This window comes from Labeo rohita, chromosome 5 (genome assembly GCF_022985175.1).
Source record: "Labeo rohita strain BAU-BD-2019 chromosome 5, IGBB_LRoh.1.0, whole genome shotgun sequence".
NCBI classification, from domain to species: Eukaryota; Metazoa; Chordata; class Actinopteri; order Cypriniformes; family Cyprinidae; genus Labeo; species Labeo rohita.
Window position 1 is genome coordinate 5,793,927 of NC_066873.1, and position 27,615 is coordinate 5,821,541.

A 27,615-nucleotide genomic window follows, 5' to 3' on the forward strand; every position below is an offset into this window, starting at 1 on the left:
GAGCAAATTGTGTCTTAGTGAGTGAGAATGTGTTTAGAGTTTTGCAAAAAGTGTGCATGAGATCTGCAAACAGTGTCTAAACTGCCTAAACTTGTTTAAGGTTTTGCAGAAAGAGTGATTTATTTGACAAATTGGTTTAGGCTATTGAGAATTTGCTTTAGAGAATGGGGTTTACTGTTTTAGCAAATGTGAAAAACTGTAAGTAGGACTTAAGTACATCTTTATAGGTAATTTCATAAGTTTATTGTCTATGAAATATGGTTAGTGTACTGCTATATGTACTGACAAGCATTTATGGCAAACTAAAATATTCTTTAATGTGATTTCTACTGAAACTTTTAAATCATGTATCATTTAAATACATTTGTAATTACACATTTGTAATCAGGGTTGCAATTTAGTACATTTAAAATATATTACCTTTAAATGTACTATTGAATAACGCATGCAGTTAAAATTATAAATACTTAAATACTTACATGCACTTTAGTACATTAGTCAACCCATCGACATAAGTGTACTTATAAAGCACATTTTAACTTGTTATATTTTAATAACCTTTTAAGTAAAACATTTATCTTGACATTTTTTAAAATTGTACTTCAGTGTTAAGATACATGATCATGAGAGTGTCTCTCTTTAATGGCCTTATATTCCACTGATTTATTACTTTTAAGATGTTAAGTACACTACAAGTGCATGCTGATTACAATTAAGTGCACTTATTTTTCAAAAGAGGAAAGCTGAGAGTAGGAAAAACCTTCCCAGAACTTCACATTTTCTAAAACTGAGGCACCAGTCAACAAAATCTACAGTAGAAGACCTAAGCAAGAGTGCAGTCCTCAGTGACAGAGATGGAGAAACTGTGTGTGAGACACCAGCAGCACAAACACAGACACACACACACTTCATAAATCTGACTGAAAAAACACAAGCATCACATTTCAGCTGGAGTTTCCCAACAGCAAGCTGGACACGGTGACCACATGAGACCCTACAGAGGAGGATTGATGAGACCTGCACTGAACCCCAGTGCAACATGCCATGTGTAGTGCAAAGCAAACACACTAAGCACTGAGAACCATCCTTACAGTGGAGCATGATGGGAGTGTCAAGCTCTGGAGATTCATGAGCTCAGGAAACGATGGGCTAATTACAGCTAAACCCTGCGGCCAAATGTGATGCAATGCACAAAATCACTTCCAACAGGACACTGACCTGCAACACTCAGCAGAAGAGACGGGGACGACAAAAAGGGCCTGCAATCAAACCTAGGCTGTGGTCAGAACAGCATACAACTCATACTGACATTTTTACACAAAATTGTATTAAAAATGCAAAAGAACCTGCTTATCTGTGAGATGACAATTGGACGCCACTTTCTGAATAAAGCGATGCAACATGATGACAGCATTTAAAATACAAAAATATTTGCAAGCAGTAAGTAGTATGCTAGTATTTCATTTAGACTACAGTCAATGGATAACCTGCCAAATGATTTGAAAATCACCGTTCAAATGATCCATATCCAGTTCAATGGTGCTTGGGCAATTATTATGCCATTGTCAATTACTTCTATTTTGTTACTTTATTGAGTTAAATGTCTGTATGTTTTATGTGTATTTTTAGAATATTTAATGAGTTGCCTGGACATAAATATTATGTGAACAAACATAACAGTTTTGCAAGAAATCACAAATGTTTTGTGAACAAACGCAATAGTTTTATAAGAGAACACAAATGTCTTGTTTTGCAAGAGAACGCAAATGTTTTGCAAAGAAACAAGTTTTGCAAGAGAACACAAATGTTTTGCAACCAAACACAATACTTCTTTGAGAAAATGCAAATGTTTTGTTAATGACCGCGATAGTTTTGCAAGCGAACGCATATGTTTGGTTACACTTTATTTTGATAGTCCACTTTAGACATTCTACTGACTATAAGTAACTTTGCAACTACATGTCAACTAATTCTCATTAATTTGCAACTACATGTCTACTAACTCTCAGAGCAGACTGTTATGTTAGGTTTAGGTTTAGTAGAATAAGTTGACATTTACTTGCAAAGTTTAGAAGAGTGTTAGAAGATATTAAGCAGACAGTCTACTAATACTCTAATGACTAGTTGACATGCAGTAGAACGTCTAAAGTGAACTCAAGTGTTACCAAATTTTTTGCAAACAAATACAGTATTTTGTTGAGAAAACACTAATGTTTTGTTAATAATTGCAATAGTTTTGTGAGAGAATGCAAATACTATGCAAACACAATAATTTTGCAAAGGCCAATGCTTCGCAAACAAACAATATTTCTACGAGAAAACACAAATGTTTTGTGAACAAACAACAGTTCTGCAAAAGAACACAAATATTTTGCATACAAACTAGTTTTGCAAGAGAATGCAAATGTCTTGTGAATAAACACAATACTTCACAGAGAGAAAGCAAATGTTTTGTGAACAAATGCAAGTTTTGCAAGAGAACGCAAATGTATTGCAAACAAACACAATACTTGTGAACAAACGCAATACTTCTGTAAGAACATACCTTTTTGTGAATGTATGCAATACTTTAAGAGAATGCAAATATTTTGTTAACAAAGGCAATAGTTTTGCAAGAGAATGCAAATGTTTTGCGTAGGAAATGCATCACTTATGCGAGAATGCAAATATTTTGTGAGCAAACAGTTTCTTGGGGGAATAAAATACTTTTGTGAGAAAATTGTTTTGCTAATGAATGCAATATGTTTCTTGTTAAAGCCCTATAATTTTTTCGAGCAAAAATATTGAAAAGAATATATATATATATATTTCTCAATATTTTTGCACAAAAATTATAGGGCTTTATCAAGCAACATATTGCATTCATTAGCAAAACAATTTTATATATATATATATATATATATATATACAGTGGGTACGGAAAGTATTCAGACCACCTTAAATTTTTCACTCTTTTTTATATTGCAGCCATTTGCTAAAATCATTTAAGTTCATTTTTTTTCCTCATTAATGTACACACAGCACCCCATATTGACAGAAAAACACAGAATTGTTGACATTTTTGCAGATTTATTAAAAAAGAAAAACTGAAATATCACATGGTCCTAAGTATTCAAACCCTTTGCTCAGTATTTAGTAGAAGCACCCTTTTGATCTAATACAGCCATGAGTCTTTTTGGGAAAGATGCTTGGGATTTTGGGAAGAAGTTTTTCACACCTGGATTTGGGGATCCTCTGCCATTCCTCCTTGCAGATCCTCTCCAGTTCTGTCAGGTTGGATGGTAAACGTTGGTGGACAGCCATTTTTAGGTCTCTCCAGAGATGCTCAATTGGGTTTAAGTCAGGGCTCTGGCTGGGCCATTCAAGAACAGTCACGGAGTTGTTGTGAAGCCACTCCTTCGTTATTTTAGGTGTGTGCTTAGGGTCATTGTCTTGTTGGAAGATAAACCTTCGGCCCAGTCTGAGGTCCTGAGCACTCTGGAGAAGGTTTTCGTCCAGGATATCCCTGTACTTGGCCGCATTCATCTTTCCCTTGATTGCAACCAGTCGTCCTGTCCCTGCAGCTGAAAAACACCCCCACAGCATGATGCTGCCACCACCACCATGCTTCACTGTTGGGACTGTATTGGACAGGTGATGACCAGTGCCTGGTTTTCTCCACACATACCGTTTAGAATTAAGGCCAAAAAGTTCTATCTTGGTCTCATCAGACCAGAGAATCTTATTTCTCACCATCTTGGAGTCCTTCAGCTGTTTTTTAGCAAACTCCATGCGGGCTTTCATGTGTCTTGCACTGAGGAGAGGCTTCTGTCAGGCCACTCTGCCATAAAGCCCCAAATGGTGGAGGGCTGCAGTGATGGTTGACTTTCTACAACTTTCTCCCATCTCCCGACTGCATCCCTGGAGCTCAGCCACAGTGATCTTTGGGTTCTTCTTTACCTCTCTCACTAAGGCTCTTCTCCCCCGATAGCTCAGTTTGGCCGGACGGCCAGCTCTAGGAAGGGTTCTGGTCGTCCCAAACGTCTTCCATTTAAGGATTATGGAGGCCACTGTGCTCTTAGGAACCTTAAGTGCAGCAGAAATGTTTTTGTAACCTTGGCCAGATCTGTGCCTTGCCACAATTCTGTCTCTGAGCTCTTCAGGCAGTTCCTTTGACCTCATGATTCTCATTTGCTCTGACATGCACTGTGAGCTGGAAGGTCTTATATAGACAGGTGTGTGGCTTTCCTAATCAAGTCCAATCAGTATAATCAAACACAGCTGGACTCAAATGAAGGTGTAGAACCATCTCAAGGATGATCAGAAGAAATGGACAGCACCTGAGTTAAATACATGAGTGTCACAGCAAAGGGTCTGAATACTTAGGACCATGTGATATTTCAGTTTTTCTTTTTTAATAAATCTGCAAAAATGTCAACAATTCTCTGTTTTTCTGTCAATATGGGGTGCTGTGTGTACATTAATGAGGAAAAAAATGAACTTAAATGATTTTAGCAAATGGCTGCAATATAACAAAGAGTGAAAAATTTAAGGGGGTCTGAATACTTTCCGTACCCACTGTATATATAAATAGTATATTTTATATTTTATTATATATATATATATATATTTTTTTTTTAAGCACATTTCTTTCAAAGGCTCCATAGCCAAAAACTAATCATAAAAGACAAAGAAGTGTGTTTTTCTGTGACAAGTGCAACTGCTGATAGGAGGCTCATGCTGGCTTCTTCACACTTCAAACTCTTACCTGTTTAAAAGCATAATTAAGACAGACGTGCGTCAAAAGTGAAGCTTTCATATCATAATCTGCTGACCTGCCTGTCATCTGTCGTTTCAGCTCCCCAGCGCTCTGTTTGACGCAGCTGTCCGGAGAGGCAAACATTGTTTCTTCATGGCTTTTATTCAATCGATCGGTTGCCTGCATGCCGTGTTCACCTGCAGGGTTTCCACGAGGATTCACCCCCTGCCGGCCACAGAGGTTCAGAATAAGCTCGGCACCACGCCGTCCCACTGCCGAGCTAATCAAGGCTCTCAGTGGTCAGTCCAGCAGTGTTTTATGTTCAACACACACTCTCTGCTGTGCTTGACTCTTACATGCTGTCATTTGCGGACGGTAGCTGCCGTCAACAAGCCGTTAGGGAGGCGACAATATGCGATTAATAAAGAACAAACTCAGTGTATGTGTACGAAAATGCCATGCTGGTTCTAAACTGATATAAAATAAAGATCTATAATAGTTGTGCTCTGTTTGTGGGCTCTCATGTTGTGTTTACTTTGGTTCTCATGTTTACATCTTGTGTTTAGTTCCTGTTCCCTTTGTTACTTTGCTTATGGTTACTCATTGATTTATTGATTATGTTCACCTGTGTCTTGTTTGGCTCCTCATCAAGCCCTCAGTTTGGTTATTCTCTTTGGCCTGTATTGTCTTTGCATTGTTTAAAGATTTTACTTTAAAATACTGTTAAATTAGCAATTTTTGGAAGTGAAAAATAAGTAATCTTCTGAAAAATGCAAACTGACATTATCTTTGCGATACTTCACATATAAAGGTTTTTCATTTAAAATAATTTCTTTTTTTGCATTTTTGGTTTTGCGTTTTTTATTTATTTACTGTGTGTGTGTGTGTGTGTGTGTGTGTGTGTGTGTGTGTGTGTGTGTGTTGTAAAAAATTTTATATTATGACAGTGTCCTTTGTGATGTTTTGTATTTGTGTGTATGACACTGTGTGCATTTTATATATATATATTATATATACTGTGCGAACAAAGGCAAATGTTTTGCAAGAGAACGCAAAAGTTTTGGTAGAAAATGTAAATGTTTTGCAAAAAAAAGGAAAGGCAAATGTTTTGTTAAACGCAATAGTTTAACCAACTTTTTTTCTTTGAGAGAACGCAAATGTTTTGTGAGAGAATGCAAACATTTTGTGAACAGACAAATGTTTTGCAAACAAACCGATTTTACTAATTCAGTAGGTTTGTATATTAATACTGTATTAGTTTTTTTTTTTTTTTTGTAAATTATGTTTGATCTCTAAAACCTAAACACCTTTTTTTGATCTCTAAAACCTAAACATCTTTTTTTTTACGGTGAAGTTCAATGACAGCTGATGTTTTTTTTTTTAATCAGAAATTTACAGTGTAGTAACAGTGATGTTTGACTTCACGTGCAAAAATAAACAAATTGTCTGAGAATTGGCACTTCTTTGAAATGTGTTAAATGTTACAAATATGTATAATGTTTTAAAGTCTCATAAGAACAAAGCAAGTAGTGATTGCTTTTGTTCAACAGCACATGGTTCCTGTTCAAATGCTCCCACAAGATCCCAGTTTTTCCTAGCCAGGTTTTATCTACTGTATGTGGAGTGCGTCTGTGAAACATCATCAATGAGCGTGAGATTGACGAACATTAATTAGTCTCACAGGAGGCGAGTTGTCAGACATCCATGAGCACAAAGAAGCAAATACAAAAGAACGGCTGTTATAGGCGGCTTTCATTTCTTCTGCTGATCAGAGCCCAGTATCTGTGAGCATCCCTAAGCTTTCAAAGGAGGAGTGATAATCACACTTTTAGGAGACATGTGTGAGTAAATACCCATAGGAGTGAAAATTACCAATATGATGTCTCTCACTCTTAATAGCTCAATCTACTAGACAGGGGTTGCAAGAAAATGCTAGGTGGTCTGTGAAAAAGTTCAGAGGAAGAGTAAAAAAAAAAAAACCTCTAAAAAATAAGTACAATGTACCAAATTTACAAATACTCAAAAGTTATATAAGGATATTTATTATTATTATTATTATTATTATAAAAAGTGTTATTATATTGACAGTCATAGCTTTTGAGATTTAAAACATCTTACTTTATTCTGATGTTTAAAAAAAAAAAAAACTGTCAAATTTCTAGATGCAGATACTTATTTGTTTGTTTATATACATTTAATTTTTCAGGATTCAAAGAACAGCATTTATTTGAAATAGAACTCTTTTGTTGCATTATAAATGTCTTTATAGTCACTTTTGATTCATTTAACAATGAACAAAAGTATTCATTAAAAAGCATTTTTTTAAATGAACAGCCTTAATTAAAAATACATTACACACCTTTGAATAGTGTAATGTATAGTTATATTTTTAGTTTTCTCTAAAGAATAATTGTTAATTGTTCCTCTGTGTGAATCTCATATAAATTATGAATGTGAATCTGTGCTGTGAGATGCAATTTCATAGCAAACGGCATTATTTTGATTTCCGCGTCTTGTGTTATTGTCTGCTGACGCGCCTTCTATATTTAATATGGAAACTGCGTGCTAAAGGAAACAATCCAGTCATGTTAATAATTTGCAGCAATCCTCAATGGTGTTTACAGAAACGCAGACCTCCCATAATCCATCGCTGTCCACCTCACTCCGTTTGGGTCAAACAATGTCCACCGTGGTGCCTGATCACTCGCCCCTGCTATTTTTGTTCCTGTACTTTCAAGATACAATTGTTTTCCTTTTGCTCATTTTTTTCTCAAGAGCACTTTTTTCAGGGCTTTGCTGATGCATAACAGCTTCCCGTTATTCTTCGGCTCTCCTCTCGACCCGGGTCGGCTCCAGTATTCCAGACTCGGCTCCCGGCCAGCATGACTGGAGCACTGCCAGACAGTGACATCAATGAAGCCTGAAGCTCCGCCCACTCCAGCACAGCCTGCATTACTCCGCCCTCTGTTTCTGTTTGTGTGTGTGTGGTTGCACGGTTTAAAGGGATAGGTCACTCAAAAATGACAATTCTGCCACGATTTACTAAGAAACTCATATTGGTTTAAACCACATGAGGGAGACTAAATAATTCCAGTGTCAGTGACACAGTTTGGATATTAAATCTGTTTTGATGAAACGCATCTGCTTTTAAGTAAAGAACCAGAAAGGAACTGGACAGAAAGAGACGGATGATATACGCTTGTGCAGAAAAAAAGTATATTTTAGCATCGTTTTAAAAAAAAAAGTATTTGTTACGGAAACAATATACTGAATGCAATGTTTTCTGACACTTAATTGCAATTAAACGAAAATATATCAAATTTTACTTACTAAATGCAATTAGCTGAACTTATAAGTGTTTATGACCCAATTAAGCAGGACTTAAGTTCATCTTTATATGTAATTTCATAAGTACTTCTATAGTGTTTGAAATATGGTTAAAGTACTGACGAATGTACCGACAAGCATTTATGATAAACTAAAATATACTTCGATGTCATTTCTGTTGAAACTTGTATGTCAAATATATTCGTAATTACACATTTGTAATGATGAAGTTGCAATTCAGTACATTTGAAATGTATTAACTTTAAAGGTAAAATCAAATAACACAATACAGTTAAAATAAAAAAAGTGTTTTAGTTGTGTTTTTTTGTACATTCTTCAACACATCAAAATAACTACTTCTTTAAAAAAAAAAAAACGACAAAACTTATTAAAATAGTGATGTAAAATGTATTTTAAAACTTCATTTCACAATATTACAAAGTGCGCTTTTACAAGTATGTATTTCACTGTAAAAAAAATTCAAAGTTGTAAATAAAACAAAGAATATCAGAGTGTGTTTTACAATAAAAACTATTTCAGTTTTCCTGCTCCAAAATATTGAATGTTTAATTCAGTGTGTTACTTTGTAACATTTCTTTAGAATTTGTTTAATTTTAGTAAAAATGGTTCCTATACAAACATATAGTACCTGACAAAAGTTCAAAACATTATGATATTTAAAAGGGTGGTTGATTGTGATTTCACTTTTTAAACTTTAGTGAGAGTGTGTAATATTACTGTTTGAGTATAAAGAATATCTGCAAAGTTATGACGCTGAAAGTTCAGTGCAAATGGAAATATTGTCTTTTAAATTAATGGCAGTTTAATGCCTACAAAATTGGCTCGTAGGGACTAGAACGAGCTATTTCCCAGGTTGGTGACATCACAAACCTAGAAATTTACATAAACCCTTCCCCTGGCAACATGCAACAAAGGGGGCGAGGTGAGAAAAGGAAGAGTTGTTGCCATGCCGTCAAAACTAGGAATGCATGCAAAAATCTTTTCATATATGAATCACGATTCTGTCTTCTAACGATTCTAATGGATTCACTAGTTTTAAAATCAATGTTGTAAAGCAGCGGTTCTTAATCCTGCTCTGCTCTGCATCTCTCTCTCACCCCGCTCGAGCCCCCCTGCCCTTTTGAGCTCTGACGTTAAAGTAAGTGCCCTTTTGGACTGGTCTAGATGTCCTGGCTTCCACTGAGGGGGACCCCCCAATTACTTTAAGCTGTAGCATTTACAAATCACAGCATATCTAAAAGTATGAGACAAATGTCCTGTAATAGCCGTGCTTGCACAGGTTCTGCACAATCCTATTCACTAATATTTTCTGGGTCTCATTCGGGCAGAAACTGATAAGTAATACTGATGACGCCATTGTTTACAATACAACAATGAAGCACATGTGAGGGGCGTGACGTTTAGAGGAGCCCTAGAGGCGGTTTAGCGAATCACAACACACTGGGCCAGTTAACCAATCTGAGCTCATTGCATATTTCTGAGGGAGGGGCTTCATAAAACCAGGAATTCATCAGAGCGTTCATCGGAGAATAGACAGAGCATGTAGAATAAAGGTAAATTGTGTGAAAAATACTGCTTGTTTTTTTAAAGAGGTCATCAGATGCAAAACTCACTTTTACATGCTGATTGACATAAATGTGTGTTGGCAGTGTGTGTACACATCCACCCTATAATGACAAAAATCCACCCAGTGTTTTTTTTTTTAAACCCTACAAAATTTTTCTCAAATCAGGCTGTGTGACATCACCCAAACCGAAGCCACTCCCACGATAGTTGATTAGACCTTAGACCCGCCCTGAGTGAGCTGTGAACAGTCCACCATTGAGCAGGAGTAGATGAGAATGTCTCATAAGTGATTAAAGGAGAAGTCCACTTCCAGAACAAAAATTTGCATATAATGCACTCGCTCCCTTGTCATCCAAGATGTTCATATCTTTCTTTCTTCAGTCGTAAAGAAATTGTGGTTTTTGAGAAAAATATTTCACCATTTTTCTCCATATAATGGACTGATATGGTGCCCGAGTTTGAACATCCAAAATGCAGCTTAAATGCGGCTTCAAACAATCCCAGCTGAGGAAGAAGGATCTTATCTAGTGAAACAATCAGTTATTTTCATCAAAAAAAAATACAATACACAATACACTTTTTAATCTCAAACACTCGTCTTGTCTTGCTGTACCTGAACTCTGTATTCTGGCTCAAGACAGTTAGGGTATGTCGGAAAGCTTGAAAAATCATATTTTCTCCCTCAAATCTTTTCAAAATCATCCTACATCGCAGCAGAAGTAAAGTGAACATGCAAAGAAGATCAAACACCCTTAACGAAAAAGGTAAAACAGCGATATAGGATGATTTTGAAGTTGAGGGAGAACATGAGATGGGAGTTTTTCGACATACCCTAACTGTCATGTACTGGAACAAAAACAGTCCAGGCAGAGTAAGACATAGACGAAACGAGCGTTTGAGATTAAAAAAGTATATAAATTCTATTATTTTTATGAAAATAACCGATCGTTTCGCTAGACAAGACCCTTCTTCCTCGGCTGGAATCATTTACAACCGCATTTGGGATCGTTTGAAGCCGCATTTAAACTGCATTTTGGAAATTAAAACTCGGGGCACCATATCAGTCCATTATATGGAGAAAAATGCTGAAATGTTTTCCTGAAGAAACATAGTTTCTTTACGACTGAAGAAAGAAAGACGTGAACATCTTGGATGACAAGGGGGTGAGTGCATTATCTGTAAATTGTTGTTCTAGAAGTGGACTTCTCCTTTAAGGTGTTTTGTTGTTGGATGTAATAATGAACATAGCAGTGGCCATTTACTCCTGACATCTGAGCCACTGAAGACGCAGTGGACCACTTTTGTTTTTGGAAGGGAATGCAACCCCCGATCTGCCTAAATGCGTCTATGTTTGCACAATGCGTCATGTTGCAGTTCATCTACAGAAGAAGTGAGTATAAGGGGTTTTTATGAATCTTTGCAATCGCCTTTCCTAATAACATGCTAGGTAGCTAATTTCGTGGCTAAATGTGGCTAAAGTAAACAGTCTCTCAGAGCACAGCTCATCACATTAGCATTTAAAGGGACATGCAACAAAATGGGCTGATGTGTGCAGAGCTGACTTTGACAAGGTAAAAAGGGTGTTGTTTTACACTACCATTGAGAAAATTTAACCAAAGTATGTTACAGATTTTTCATTAAGACCGTAAAGAATCATTTTAACTTGTGAAAAATGGGCATCCGATGACCCCTTCAACAATTAAGCATTCACACATGTTAGTCTGCACCCCATAAACACAATCAAGCCACCCCTCTAAACGTTTTTTAAAGAAGCTAATATATTGTAAAATGTAATTTATTGCTGTGATCAAAACTGAATTTTCAGCATCATTACTCCAGTGTTCAGTGTCACATGATCCTTCAGAGATACAAGCTTTTGACAAATACTTTATAAAAGCACAGTGTTCGAAAAATATACATTAAGAATTTGAAGTACACTGCAGTTAAATGCACTTCTGTTCACAAGGCTTGGCCTACTTTATCTCATAAACCTGTTTCAGTCAATTTTAGCTTTTGCCGGTTTGCAGATCCATTATCAGTTGGTTTGTAATGCAACGAGTTTGAACAAATCAGTTTCTTTCAGAAGATGGCCTGCTTTCATCACCAGAAACACAAAAGCAGCACACTTTCTGTGCACTCTTGACCAGCTTTCTGCAAAATTTCTCAAGAGAAATCAAAATGCACTCAAATGAGTCTATATTTAATAGAAAAGATGTTTGTCTTTCTCCTGCAAACCATGTGAAAACATGTTGAATTCCCTGCTGAAGTTAAAAGACAAGACATTTCCACAGCCTATGATTCATTCACTCATCCAGCACAGATGAAGAAACATCCACATCTCCAGTGCGTAATCATCCTAAAATCACTCTCAGCATCCTCAAGCTGTGAAGCCATTTACTCTCAAGCTGTCAGATGTTGATAATTAATCAGCTAATCAACACGAGTGCGTTTAAAGAGTAAACAAGCGACAAAAAACCTGATGCTGACGCACAAACCTGCTCTGCTTTGGCCGGGATGGGTGAGAGTTGCATCATCACTAATGGTCTGTGTGGGTCTTTCTCAACCACATGTGGAGATACCGGACTGACCTCCAAACGCCTGACACGTTTGAGCGCTGATGTTCTTGTTCAAATGAGATGGAATGACTGTAACATGGGAAATCCCGGAACGCTACTCATCTGGTACTCATTGTCCTGGCAGACTTAAGGAAACTATGATTAAACTATGACTATTGGTATTTCAACAAAGCTTCTAGATCTTGGTAAGCCAACAACACCAGAAACTTAATGAAAGTCATATTGTGTCATATTGTGACATATTAATAATATAATATATAAAACAATGTTTGCCAAAAAATAAAAGGAAATGTTACATTTTCTTTTATAACATTTTAAAGGTTAAATTGATTTAAATGTTTTATGCCTTCATTTAATCACCACTGTTTTTAGTAATAAATTTGCATTAAATCATAAATCCAGAAAAATTAAAATACAACACAGTTTTATTGTAAATAAAATTGTTAAAGTTTAAATAATTAAAATGTATAATTAAAATACACAGAATTGGCAAAAAGTAAAATGGAATTTGGAAAATTCATAAGGCCCTGTAAAATGTATTTTTGTTAAACTTTTAATAAATTGCTGTTCAACTGTATAAATGTCATTATTTCTTCTAATCACATGTTTTTGATTACTATAAATTAAAAATTGTCTATTGTTTGTCTAAGGTTGACGCTTATAAAAAAAAAATGTAATAAAATCTGGGGCCCCTTTGTCACTTATCTTTTTTCAGAGTTTAAATTTGTTTGGGCACCTATATACAGATCATTTTGACATATTATTTCACTCCATTTTTAATATTGTGTTTAAGTATGATTAAGTATGGCTTTGTTAAAGGTGTGTCTCTTTCACTGTATCTGGTGCGTGTTCAGGTATGTTTTTTTTTGTTCTTTTTTTTTTTTACAGTTTGTGGGATTTTGTTTTGTTTTGTGTTTTCAGAAAAGCTGTTAGAACTGTCATAAATAAAATATTCAAAAACATCCGTTTGGTTCTGATTATCATGTCTATCGTGCTGTAATCATGTGTTTTAAACCATATTAGATTAAACTTTTTCTATATGATTTTCAAAGCACACGCACAAAAAGCGCCTGTCACACGTCATGCAAGTACTAAACTAGTTGTCTTTCATGTCTTATTGCACTTAAACTGTCAAATACACACAGGTTTATGTCAAAAACACATGACAAAAACAGTCAGTTATGTCAGTAAAGGTAAACAGCTGGGAAAGAAACTGCATGTTTATATTAGATCTGTGTGGCATCAGCGTAATGTACAGTAAATAAATCAATAAATCCACTGCTCTCCTGTCTCCTCTGAGGCTGGGACTCTAAATAGTGTTATGTGCTCATCTTGTGCAACCAAAGACAGAATAGTTAGCATGTTTTGCTCAAACTTTTGCCATGGTGTTAAAACTGGTACACCATTGTCGCTCGTGAAAACACAATGGCAGCGGCGTGAGTGGAAACGCCGTGGGTGCAGATTAAGGGGCTGTAATATACTAAGACCCCTTTCTACATCACAGTGAAGCAAAATTCGAGTGGTCCATTTTTTAACATGCTTGCAGAAAAAGGCTAACCCAAAAAAATATCCATAACCACTAAAACGGACTCCAGAAAAATTAAAGTGTAAATTAAAAATTAAAGACCCTTATGAAACACACAGTGATGAAGCTGTTCAACACTGCTTATGCTGACTTACAGAAGAGGCCAGCAGCTTGAGGATGTGGACTTCTTTCCCGTCCAAACTGGTGAAGTTCGTCCAGCATCCCAGAGGCACTTCCTGCAGTACGATCCAATCATTGCTGTTTCCGGGTACATCCTTCAGCTCACAGATTGCACTGGAATCTACAGAGAATAAAAGGCAGAAAGTTATTGAAATCATTTATGTTCTTCATCTGCGGCCCTGGGGAATAATAATATCCTGCCAGCAGCTCATTAATCATCTCCAGAATAATGCACGTCCTTTCTCTTGAAGACACAGGTCAGGTGTCACTTCCTGTGCAGCAGAACTGAATCAGGCTGATTTCAGAAAACAACACATATTACTAGTAGCACTAAATAATCAAAGCTGTTTCCTGAAGTCAGATCAGCACTAATGTCACGGGCTTTAAAGATACAGTAGGATGCTGATACACTGCTACTAGTTTTGCTCTGATAAAGTCACTGCTTTCATCATGATCACTTCAGAAGGATGGCAAACGTAGGGAATCTAATGATTTTGATAGTTTTACTTTTGACTTCACTTAATGATTCAAATAAATGGCTCTTGTTTTACTCTGAAGCTTAAAATATTGAGATAAAGGTTCAAGTAGATTTAAAGGCAGACACAACTGCCTTCACAGGTGAAATTTATATGTGCAAAAAAACATCCATCATTCTGAATAAGGGGTCGTCTTTAGGGTTGGAACTAACCGTTGTTATAAATCTGAATTTTAAGTTTTTCTTGAATCAGCTGACCAGATAAAGACCTAATTTTATTTCCTGTATTTCTGGAATCAACATATATACATATACATACCAGTACTTACACAGAAACCTATACAAAGTAGCCAGAATGGTCTACTTTAAAACAATTTGATAGGAATGGCTGTATATATATATATATATACACACACACAAACACACAATATAATTTAAAAGTGCAGGGTCTTTAAGATTATTTATTTATTTATTTATTTACTTAATTATTATAAGAAGTTAATACTTCTATTCATCAAGGATGCATTAAATTGATCCAAAGTGACAGTAAAGTCTTTTATAATGTTACAAAAAATTCTATTACAAATAGACACTGTACCTTCTATTCATTAAAAAATCCTGACAAATAAAATGTATCTCAGTTTCCAAAAAAATATGAAGCAGCACAACTGTTTTCAACATTGCTAATAATCAAATATTTCTTGAGCAGCAAATCCGCATACAAGAATGATTTCTGAATGACCATGTGACACTGATGACTGGAGTAATTATCCTGAAAATACAGATTTGATCACATGAATAAATTACAGTTTAGAATATATTAAATAAATTTAAGTAATATATTACATATAATAAATATAATAAATATATTAAATTACAATAATATATCTGAGTTTTACTGTATTTTTGATCAAATAATTGCAGACTTCTCTCAAAAACATTAACAAATCCTACTGACCCAACACTTTTGAACAGTAGTGTATATCTGTTTCTTTAGTGATCCAGGTAAACAAAACACTGCAGACACTTTCTGCTCGCTCACAAAGGACAGACGGAGTGGGAGGAAATACAGGAAGCTAAAACAACTGTAAGGACAACAGGAAATGCCATGTTTAGACGTCAAACTGATGGTGACGGCAGTCCAGGCTTTGTCATAGTAAGTCATGGCTTATCAAGGATGTAAGCACAGTTTGAATGGAAAAACACTGTAAATACACTGCTTATTCTTAATGAGCATCTCTGTCTTGATTTGCAGTAAAAATATCTAAGCATACAAAACAAAGTACATTACCTGCTAACTGCATATGGCTGATTTGATGTAGAATGTATTTGGATCAGTGTTGGAGAAAGTTACTTTAATAATGCATTATAATATTGCGTTACATTATTTAGTCTAGAACTACAGCAAGCATCATGTTCACACAGCGAATACAATGCCACTGCACTCACGATTTCTCTCAACATGGAGACTGTCAGAGCTGTCAGTCAATCAATGGGAAAACAAAGTAACTGCCGTTACTTCTTAGTAACTGAGTATCTGAGTAACTCAAATATTTGTTTGTAAATTAAAAAGTAATGTGTTACTTTACTAGTTACTTGGAAAAGTATTCTGATTACATATCTCACATTACTTGTAATGCATTACCCTCAACACTGATTTGAACATAGGCGTATTCTGTGGCACTGCCAATTGCTTTTTTGCAAAAATCAAGTGTGCCAAAAACAATCTCCCAACCCAACATCATTCAGCGGATAGACAGATGTAAATGTTTCAAATCCAATATTGACTAAGCATTATTCTGAATACTGACTCAAACACTTACAGTAAAGGGATAGTTCACCCAAAATTGAAAGTTGTTTCAAACCTGTGTGAGTTTCTTTCTTCTGTTGAGCATAAAAGAAGACATTTTGAAGAATGTTGGTAACCAGACAGCTGAGGGTAGCCTTTGACAATAGTATTTTTTTTCCATAGTAAAGGAAATCCATATGAAGTCAATGGCTACTGTCAGCTGATTGGTTGTCATTAAAGTGTGCCTATTATGGATTTTTGAAAATCACCTTTCATGCAGTGTGTAACACAGCTCTAAGTGAATGAAAACATCCTGCAAAGTTTTAAATCTGAAAGTGGACCGTGTATAAAGTTAGTGTCTCTCAAAAGAAAGAGTCGACTCTGAATCATTTAAACGAGTAGTTTTTAAAACGAATCCCAAGCTGTTTCATGTTGACGAAAAAAAAAGAAAAAAAAAATATATATACACTACCGTTCAAAAGTTTGGGGTCAGTAAGACTTGTAATAGTCTTTAAAGAAGTCTCGTATGCTCATCAAGGCTGCATTTATTTGATTAAAAATATAGAAAAAAAAAACAGTAATATTGCAAAATGTTTTTACAATATAAAATAATGTTTTTTATTTTAACATACTTTAAAATAAAATTTATTCCTGTGATGAAAAGCTGAATTTTTATCAGCTGTTACTCCAGTCTTAAGTGTCACCTGATCCTTCAGAAATCATTCTAATATGCGGATTTATTATTAAAATGATCAGTGTTGGATAATATCAACAGTTGTGCTGCCAAATACTTTTTGGGAACCTGTGATTTTTTTTTTTTCAGGATTCTTTCATGAATAACAAGTTTAAAAAGTACAGTGTTTATTCAAAATATAAATATTTTATAACAATGTAAATTATTTATTATTAACTTTTAATAAACTTTTAATTATTAACTTAATACATCCTTGGTGAATAAAAGTATTAATTTCTTAAAAAAAAAAAGAAAAAGAAAAAGAAACAATAAAAATGTACTGACCCCAAACTTTTGAACGGTAGTGTATATATATATATATAAATTATCAGGACATGTTTATTCTTAAAGTGGAGTAATCCTTTAAAAATTGCTTGTACAACGGCTACCGTCAGCTGATTGGTTATTATTAATATTCATCAAAATATCTTTTGTATTCAACAGAAGAAACTCATATAGGTTTGTGACTGTACAAGGGGAAATGAACACAGAATTTTTTTATTTTTGGGTAAACTGTCCTTTTCATTTATGCCATATAAAACCACATATTTATCAAAAAAATACTAGTTTTCACCACGGAAATTCATCCACATCAAACTACTAGCGAAACACGCATTTCTCTTCGTACATCTTCATTATGCTGTTTTGATGGGTTGTCGGAGAGACCATCAGTGCTGACGTTCATAATGATGAGCAGCAGATGAATGATTTCTCCAGCGGCCTTACATATATCAGTCAGACTCATGGGACGTAAATGCTGACCCACAGAGATGACCCGGAAATGCCAGAGCTTTCACTAAGCACTTCTGTGTTAAATGAGCTATAAGCCACAGCTTTATCTCGTTTCATCAATGGCTCTTTCCCATGCAACCAAATGTTTAAGGCTGCGGACATCCAATCGGGCCTATTTCTCTGAGCCAAGACACAAATATTACCCCGCCATCCATCACTGCGCCTTCACGGCAGCTCGTTTGTTACTTTCCCTGCCCTCGTGTGTGAGAAAGAGAGGCTTCATTTTACATTTTGACCCTCGGGCCTTTGTCTGAAGCGACACACACTCACAAAAACACAAGCATGTGTCTCAGCTCTTACCGACTGGGTGAATATAACAGCGACTCACAGACGAATTGCTTAATACTGGAAAACACACGCAGCACTGGGGCATCATCAGATGAGTTTCATTTCTAGCATTATGAGAGAACAGAAGGTCACGCGACGCTCTAACGCACTCGTGGATTTCCGAAGAAGGCTTCACGTTTTCAATTTTAGGGAAACGCTTCAAATCAATCAAAGTATTTGTCACGATGCTTGTCCAGACATCAGTGAAGAGCACAATCGCACTGAGAACACACAATCATTTATTTCCTCAAGTCAGGTGAGGATGGGGAAATTTCTGGCCTCAGAATATAACAGTGGTACACAGGGCTGGACCGTATGGACAAATATAATATCACAGGGTTTTCATATAATAGCAATATTTTTTACAGTAGTCATTTCCTAGCATTAATGGTGAAGAAAATGCGTTGCACATGTTTGTTAGATCCTGAGAATTAATGGAAACATAAGTTGTTAAAATAAACTCCACAGAGTTACTTTTTAAGGTCACATTTGATTTTAAGGTCCAATTCTCGCTATTAACAAATCAATAACTATGACTTTTGCCTCAATAAACTACTAATTTGCTGCTTATTAGTAGTACTTAGTAAGGTTGTTGTTAATACGGTCATGCAGAATATGTGCTTTATAAGTACTAATAAATAGTCAATATGTTATGAATAGGCATGCTAATAAGCAACTAATTAATAGTGAGAATTGTTCCCTATACTAAAGTGTTACCCTTTTTTAATTTCCAGCTAAGTTAATAAGTCTGTTTTCCTTCATTCTGTGTTTTTCCACTTTATTATTTCTGTATTTTAGGATTTAATACAAGTTTATCATTGAAAAAGATGTTTAATTAAACAAATTCATTAAAACTGTACAATTTAATCAATCTTTAAAATGTCCAAAGAAAACAATTACATAGCATTTTTATTTTCTGTTAAAGGAGAAGTCCACTTCCAAAACAAAGATTCACATATAATGTACTCACCCCCTTGTCATCCAAGATGTTCATGTCTTTCTTTCTTCAGTCGTAAAGAAATTATGTTTTTTGAGGAAAACATTTCAGCATTTTTCTCCATATAATGGACTGATATGGTGCCCCGATTTTGAACTTCCAAAATGCAGTTTAAATGCAGCTTCAAATGATCCCAAATGCGGTTGTAAACAATTCCAACCGAGGAAGAATGGTCTTATCTAGCGAAACAATTGGTAATTTTCATTAAAAAAATACAATTTAAATACTTTTTATTTTCAAATGCTCGTCTTGCCTTGCTCTAGTTGAACTCTGTGTATTCTGACTCAAGACAGCTAGAGTATGTCAAAAAACTCCAATCGTATTTTCTCCCTCAACTTCAAAAATTATTTAAAAATCATCCTACATCACTGCAGAAGTTCCGACCCAGTCTTTGCAAAGTGAACATGCAAAGATCATCAAACACCCTTAACAAAAAAGGTAAAACAGCGATATAGGACGATTTCGAAGTTGAGGGAGAACACGAGATGGGACTTTTTCGACATACCCTAACTGTCATGAACCAGAACAACAACAGTCCAGGCAGAGTAAGACATGACAAGTGTTTGGCATTAAAAAGTATATAAACTGTATTTTTTAAATGAAAATAACCGATCGTTTCACTAGATAAGATCCTTCTTCCTCAAATGGGATCGTTTACAACCGCATTTGGGATTGCTTGAAGCTGCATTTAAACTGCATTTTGGAAGTTCAAAATCAGGGCACCACATCAGTCCATTATATGAAGAAAAATGTTAAAATGTTTTCTTCAAAAAACATAATTTTTATTTTGGCCTGCTATTAGTAATTCAATAGAAGTTTGAATTCTTGAAGAGTGTCTTTTATACATTGCATTGCTTAATTGACCAGCTGACATTTTTGTTTAACCAAAGCTATCTGAGTTATGGTTTAGCTGGTTAGCATTGACCTATTAACTCTTGCTGACAGATGCCATATCCACACCATTTGGTTTCTCTATTAATGACCATTCAAAAACATAGCAAACTGCACAAACTACAAACTACAAAAAGAATACTTAAATATTTTTCTTATTTTCTAGAGCAAAGGTCTAAACACTCCTAAGTCAACATACATTTACTTGAGAAACAAAACAACATTAAATATGACGTTTAATGTTCTGAAAAACAAATAAAAAAAATAGATATATATACACTTAACATATTAAGTTATTTTGCTTCCCAAATAAATGTATTGTTCATTGTTCATTCATGTTAGTTAATACATAAACTAACATTAAAGGGGTCATCGGATGACCATTTTCCACAAGTTGATATGATTCTTTATGGTCTTAATCAAAAGTCTATAACATACTTTGTTTAAAATTTCTCAATGGTAGTGTAAAACAACACCCTTTTTACCTTGTCAAAATCAGCTCTGCACACAGCAACCCGTTTTGTTGCATGTCTCTTTAGGACGAGTCGTCCTATTTACTTTAGACGCATTTAGCAACAAAACTTGCTAACTAGCACATTATTAAGAAAGGCAATTTGCAAAGATGCATAAAAAACCCTACTTCTTCTTTAGGAGAAGCTGGATCACAAATAATTTGCACAAACATAGACACTTCTATGTAGATAAGGGGGCTCATTCCATTCAAAAACAAAATCCACTGCATCTTCAGCAGCTCAGATGTCGGGCAGAAATGATGACCACTATGTTCATTATTACATCCAACAACAGAGCCCCTGAATCGCTTAGGAGCCGTTCTTGTCAACGTCCCTGCTCTGGCGTCAAAACAATGGCGGTCGGACTGTTCTTAGCTCACTCAGCTCACTCAGGGTGGGTCTAAGGTAAGATGGCAGTGTCAATCAACTATGGTGGGAGCAGCCTTGATCTGTGTGACGTCACACAGCCAGGAATCAGAGAATGGCTTGATTTGAAAAATGAGATATTTATAGGGATTAAAGAAATACCAGTGGGTGGATTTTTATCATTTTAGGGTGGTTGTGTACACACATTTATGTTCAAACAGCATGTAAAAGTGAATTTTTCATCCGATGACCCCTTTAACAAATGACACCTTATTGTGAAGTGTTACCAATTTTTTTTTTCTAGTGTACAACTGTACAACAGTGTATTCTGATGAACAAACATTTTTCATCAGCAAGCAACAAATCACAGAAATCACTGTTCATCATATTACAGTAGATGAAGGGGTTTGTGTGTGTTCTTGTGCCGTCATCAGCCAATTAGTGTTGTCAGATACTGCTGCTGAGTGATTGGTCACATGACATTTATGGGTTGTGAGATTGGCTCAAAAACAACCAGACAGCGAGTCTGCATGCCTATGAGTGAAGATGGAAGTTTTCTAATCACGTGCTTCTGTAAGATTTATTTCTTTTGGTGATGCAGACCTCGTATTTGAGGGTGTGGGAACTGTATTTGAGAATATTACTTTACAACTCCATTTGGTGCTGAAAATGGCAAATAAATGACACACTTAACCTTTAAATCACATAGAAACAAAATCATGACTGACAAGGAATGTTAAAAGCTGATCTTGTGCAGTCCATGTGTCAACATTTCCTCACATAACTGTTTCTTGTTTTTAAAGGTCATAAGAACAGCAGACACTGTACGAAAGCACTGAGTCACTGTAAGAGGATCTGAGATAAAGCTGATGTTTTTCAGAAAGCATGTTGATCTGGCATCCTGGAAACGCTCATGTCCGTCTCTGAGTCTTGTCACAGGTCAAAGGCGCCAGAATCCTCTTTGACCTACGGCTGGTTTCCTTCTTATGAATAACTCCTTTACCAGTAAATCTGTCTGTTTCCTGTCAAAAACATAATAAGAGACTGGGAGAATCGTCTGAGGAGCTGCACTGACGCGAACAAAGCTGCGTTGTTATGCGTGATAGCGACTCGAGTTCGGATAAGGTTACAGTGAAACACAAAACATGCTGCAGATTTTGTGGAAAACACCTTCACTGACATTTCCGGTACAAAAATAGAGCTGCAGGAAGCACGCATTTTACCCTCCTGATTGGTTTCCTCAGCAGATTCAAGCAAAATGTATGTCATGTTTTCAGTTTATGTACTCAGTAAACAGATCACATAGTTTTTCTCAACGCATTTTAAGCAGATCTGCATCCAAATTAACTGCGCGTGCGAATGAGAGGCGATTTGTTCATTTGTCAATCAGTCTAAAAGTTCATTCAGAAACAGTAAGTCAGTCTACACTAGATTCTGAATCACTGTGTTCAGGCAGTTTAGCAGGAACTATTGCTGTTAAACTCTTATTTTGTTATAATTTGATCAATATGCTTTAAAATTAGATTTAGATTATTTTTAAAATGTCTATATAGTTTTTATTAAATTTTAGTTTTTCACCAGGGTTTGGGTTTATTTGGTTTTTATTTATTTTATGCACTGAAATTGTAACTAAACAAAAATAAGAAATTGCCAGCTAACTAAAATAAAATTAATTGTTAGTTTAGTTAGTTTTATTTTAATATTTAAACTAAATGAACATGTGAAATTTTGCCTTGGCAACTAGCTGAAATAAAATACATTTGTGTGTTTTTGTCATTTTATTATTATTATTATTATTATTATTATTTTTATTTATTTATTTTATTTTTTTATATCTATAAAGTTTTTAGATTTAGATTTTAGTTTAATTTATTTAGTTTTATTTATTTCAGAACTTAAACCAAACAAACTGAGAAATATTGCCTTGCCAAGTACCTGTAATAAAATAAGTTTGATGTATGTTTATTATTATTATTATTGTTGTTGTTGTTGTTGTTGTTTTAGTACTTTAAATGAAAATGAGAAAGGTTTCTTCACAAATAAATAAAAGTGTTGTGTGTTTTTTTCATTATTATTATTATTATTATTATTATTATTATTATTGTTGTTGTTGTTGTTGTTGTTGTTGTTGTTGTTTAGTACTTAAACTAAATGAAAATGAAAATTTTTGTCATTATTATTTTTAATGATTATTTTTAATAATAATAGTAATAATAATAATAATAATTATTATTATTATTGTTATTATTATTATTATACTGTATAGTTTTTAATAAGTTTAAAATTTAGTTTTGTACATTTTTGTTATATAAACTAAACAAAAAATGTTGACTTGGCAACCAGCAGAAATATTATTTTATTGTATTTTTTTTATTTTTTTTTTTTTTGTAATAGATTTTATTTTATGTAGTTAATATGTCATTATTTTATAAAAGTAAGTTATAAGTTAATGTATGAGTAATGCAACTGTTTTCTTTTATTGTTTTAGTTGTAATTTTTAATCCTTAATTTGTAATCTTAGTAAGATGTAATCCTGCTGGTCAAGCAGTCAGACGGCTGGACGCTGTCGGCCGGGCAGGAGGCTGATGAAAGTGTTTTGCAGGCAAGGACGGAAGAGAAACGGTGAGGTGGGGACGGGGGGAGAGACAGGGAGAGGAAGAGCGGGAGAGAGGGAGGTCACAGGCTGCTCCGTACACCTATTGTCCCAGTGTTTCCTCGGCTGCAGACTGAGGCCTAACCATCCACAGGAAGACAAACAAACTCTTATCAGTGGCGCACAGAGCCCTGCGGTGTCCCCTGGCCTCTAACCCCTGCAGCCGCCCCGCCACATCACAAATCCCCCCAGATTCATCTACGCATCATCGTCGGCGTGGGTTACGGTGGAGGGGTTCGCCGTGTCGACTGCAGGCCCGCCGAGGAGCCATTCACCCAGACGTGGCGGCCAGGACTCGTGGAGACGGCCTGTCTTTGTGTAGGTCTGTTTAACCCTCTGGGAGCAGACTGTCGGCCGTCTCATCGCGTCGGAAATAAACAGAGCAACAAACTGACTGTGAGGCAGATCGTGAACATGCTGCCCTGTTTCTAACCTCAAACTAGAGAAGGACGGCAAAGTCATTTATCTATCTGAGCCACACTTTACAAGTTTGCAATGTTGTGCATGACAATTTTTTTTTTTTTTTTTTTAATTACAGAAGTGCACAATGACTTACGCTAGACCTTATTTCATGCAACGGTGAGCATCCTATGTTTTTGTGACTTATGCATTTAATAGTGAACAACTTCAATGCAACATTGGCTGGAAGGATGTGGAACTTATAAATCATACACTAATACATTTATACATTTCTAAAAGAGCACACGAGGAAGTGTTTAATCATTTCAAAGAATACTGTACATGCATTCAAGAGGTCTCCATTCACGATCTACAGTGTTGCAGAGACTTCAGCATTAGCTGGACAACTAAAATATTACATGATTTTTCTGAAATGAATTGTCCTAAATCAAATACTTCTCTACTACACAGTATGTGAAAAATGGTATGCCAAAAGAGTAGTATGTCAAAGTTCATAGTATTCTAAAAACAGTAGGCAAAAGGTACCCAGATGACCGTCTACTTTCGATTGACACTTTACTATCCCATGAGGCTTATGAATGACACAACTGATGCTAGAAGGTCACATGTCTGTGAAAACACAACGGATGTTGTACGTCCAATTTTATGCATTTTGAAGTAAATTCAGATTCAAATGTTATAGCTACTCAGGCAGTGTCATTTTTTTGGTATTGTCTTACGAAATTATTTAGTTGATTAAAGAGTCTATATAAATTATATACGACCCTGGACCACAAAAACAGTCATAAGGGTCAATTTTTGAATATTAGGATTTATAAATCATCTGAAAGCTGAATAAATAAGCTTTCCATTGATGTATGGTTTGTTAGGATAGGATAATATATTTAGCCAAGATATTTGAAAATCTGGAATCTGAGGGTGCAAGAAAATGTAATATTGAGAAAATCGCCCTTAAAGGAGAAGTCCAATTCCAGAACAAATTTACAGATAATTTACTCACCCCCTTGTCCTCCAGGATGTTCACGTCTTTCTTTCTTCAGTCGATAAGAAATTATGTTTCTTGAGGAAAACATTCCCGAATTTTTCTCCATATAGTGGAATTCAATGGTGCCCTGAGTTTGAACTTCCAAAATGCAGTTTAAATGCAGCTTCAAAGGGCTCTAAACGATCCCAGCCGAGGAAGAAGGGTCTTATGTAGCGAAACGTTCTGTCTTTTTTTTAAACAAACTGACGATTTATTTACTTTTAACCTCAAATGCTCGTCTTGTCTAAGTCTGCGTGAACTGTTTTATTCCGGTTCAGTAGGTCAATACAGTTAGGGTATGTTGAAAAACTCCCATCTCGTTTTCTTTCCCAACTTTATCCTACATCGCTGCAGAATTACCGACCCAGTGTTTACAAAGTGAACATGCAAAGAAGATCAAACACCCTTTATGAAAAAAAAAGGTAAAACAGCGATGTGGAATGATTTTGACATTGAAGAAGAAAATAAGACAGGAGTTTTTCGACATACCCTAAAACTGTATTGACCGGGATTAAACAGACTACGCATGTGCATCACAGAGACGAGACAAGACGAGCGTTTGAGGTCAAAAAGTAAACAAATTGTCAATTTGTTTTAAAAAATGATCGATCAATGCACTAGATAAGACCCTTCTTCTTCTGCTGGGATCATTTAGAGCCATTCAAAGCTGCATTTAAATTGCATTTTGGAAGTTCAAACTTGGGGGGGCAAGACATGAACATCTTGGATGACAATGGGGTGAGTAAATTATCTGTAAATTTTTGTTCTGAAAAGCCCACTAGACAGTGACCATGTGCTGATTTTGAACGCGCTCTTACTGACAAAGAAGTATAACACTACTTTAAAGGCTTGTGCACTCAACAGTTTGCGAAATGGAGCTTTGTGCTCTTGTATCCTACCTTTCTCATTCGGCACAAATTCAAATATTCCATAATATTTCCATATTTGTATATTTGATGTATCTAACGTGTTCCTACAGTGACACAGTGAAGTGGACGCGCTCATGTATATGTTTTGTGTTTGTGTGCGCTGGTGTGTTAACTTCAGCTTTCCTCATACCAGCAAAATTAACTTAAACAAAAAAAACAAATAGAATGTCGCTTTCTGCCATTTGAGTTTTCTTTCTGTTACAAAACTGAACTGAAACCCAGCAAATATATGCTACGTTACGTGTCGCACTGTTTTTCCCCCTTGTCTAACAGTTAACTAAATTAAATATATGTCAAGTATTTATTCTTTGTGTGTATATATGTACTGCAGATTTTATAGCCTATATGTGACATTATTTTGATATAACATCTGGTATTTTCACATGTAGGTGGATTTTTTTTTTAATTTGTACTACTGTCTGTTTAAAAATAAATGAAAGGAAAGCACAGTATATTTATTTTGTTTTGTTTTTTTTGTTGTTGTACTGAAATTGTATATATATATATATATATATATACACAGAAGTCAAATTATGGTTTACAAGGAATACATTTACTTTTTATTAGTATTTTTGACCCACTTAAGTAGGGCTTCAGTACATACTTATATGTCATTTCATAATTACTTCTATTGCCTATCAAATATGGTTAAAGTACTACTGAAAGTACTGATAAGCATTTCTGGTAAGATAAAATATACTTTAATGTCATTAGTATTGAAACTTGTAAATCATATACTTAAATGTTTTTTGTTTTTTGTTTTTTTTTTTAATTACACATTTAAAGTTGCAATTTAGAACATTTCAAATATATTAACTTCAAATGTAATGATGAATAACACACTATAGTTAAAATGAAGTTTAAAATTTAAAGCACAACAAAAAACTATTAAATCATAATGATGTAAGGTTTAAGATTTAAGGTTTTTTTATTAAAGTTTTTACAGATCAGCCAAAAATAAGATGTTCACCCTAGTGAAAAAGTAATAGATTTAAAACGCATTTGTTTTATACTAAGTATAGTTCAAGTCTATTAACATATTTACTGACATATTGCTTGAGAGTCGAGACTTGCTGATACAAAAAATTGCAATTAAACTTTATTCGGAGTACTACATGTGCACATTTTTCACATGCATATGGTATTTACCCAGTCAAATGATTAACTGTAATACAAGTATATTGCACTTTTATACTTTAATATCTTTACACAGTATGTTTATATTTGTTTCTAATTTTATTTATCTTTATTAGCTTTATTTCTTTCTTATACATCTTAACAATCATAAAATTTCCACCAAACTCATCTCACTCTTGCTTTCTGTTGGTTTAGAGGATTTTTCCTCCAGATTGCCACCTCAAACGTGAAATCTGTCTTCAAACTGTCCAAGTGTTTAATCTACACAAGGCCTAAATAACCTTCAGACTTCAAGTCTCTATTCAGCCCACTCAAGTATTCAGACGACCTTCAAACTGTTTTAAATTCCCAGGCAAGGCCATGTCAAGAAACTGAAAGAAAAAAAAAACAGCCGTTTCTTTTCTAGTTAGTCATATTCTCTCAGTGCAGCTGTAGCACAATAGCAGCACGACACGTGCTTTCTTCCTCTTCTGAAAAATAAACGCTGCCTCAGCCCTCTCTAAACACTATTTAAATACTTGCATTTGCTTGCGATTTTCTTGCAGATTTTCACAGCTTCGCACGTTTCACACTTTCTCTGATTCACGTTCTTGGCAGAAAGATATTAGATGATCCTGCGATGAACATGCACGCCAAC

The 27,615-nt window shown here is 35.1% G+C and overlaps 1 protein-coding gene across 4 annotated transcripts in view; it reads right to left on the bottom strand.

Annotated features, from left to right (window-relative positions):
• eng (endoglin) overlaps positions 1 to 27,615 on the bottom strand; it is a 58,851-nt gene that overhangs the window by 24,300 nt on the left and 6,936 nt on the right. For all 4 annotated transcript variants that reach the window (XR_007827821.1, XR_007827820.1, XM_051110716.1 and 1 more), the window contains exon 3: positions 13,909 to 14,054. Coding sequence is in view for 2 of the 4 variants with exons in the window: in XM_051110716.1 (XP_050966673.1) it covers positions 13,909 to 14,054 (146 nt within the window). In the remaining 2 variants the exon portion in view is untranslated. The remainder of the gene's footprint in view (positions 1 to 13,908; positions 14,055 to 27,615) is intronic.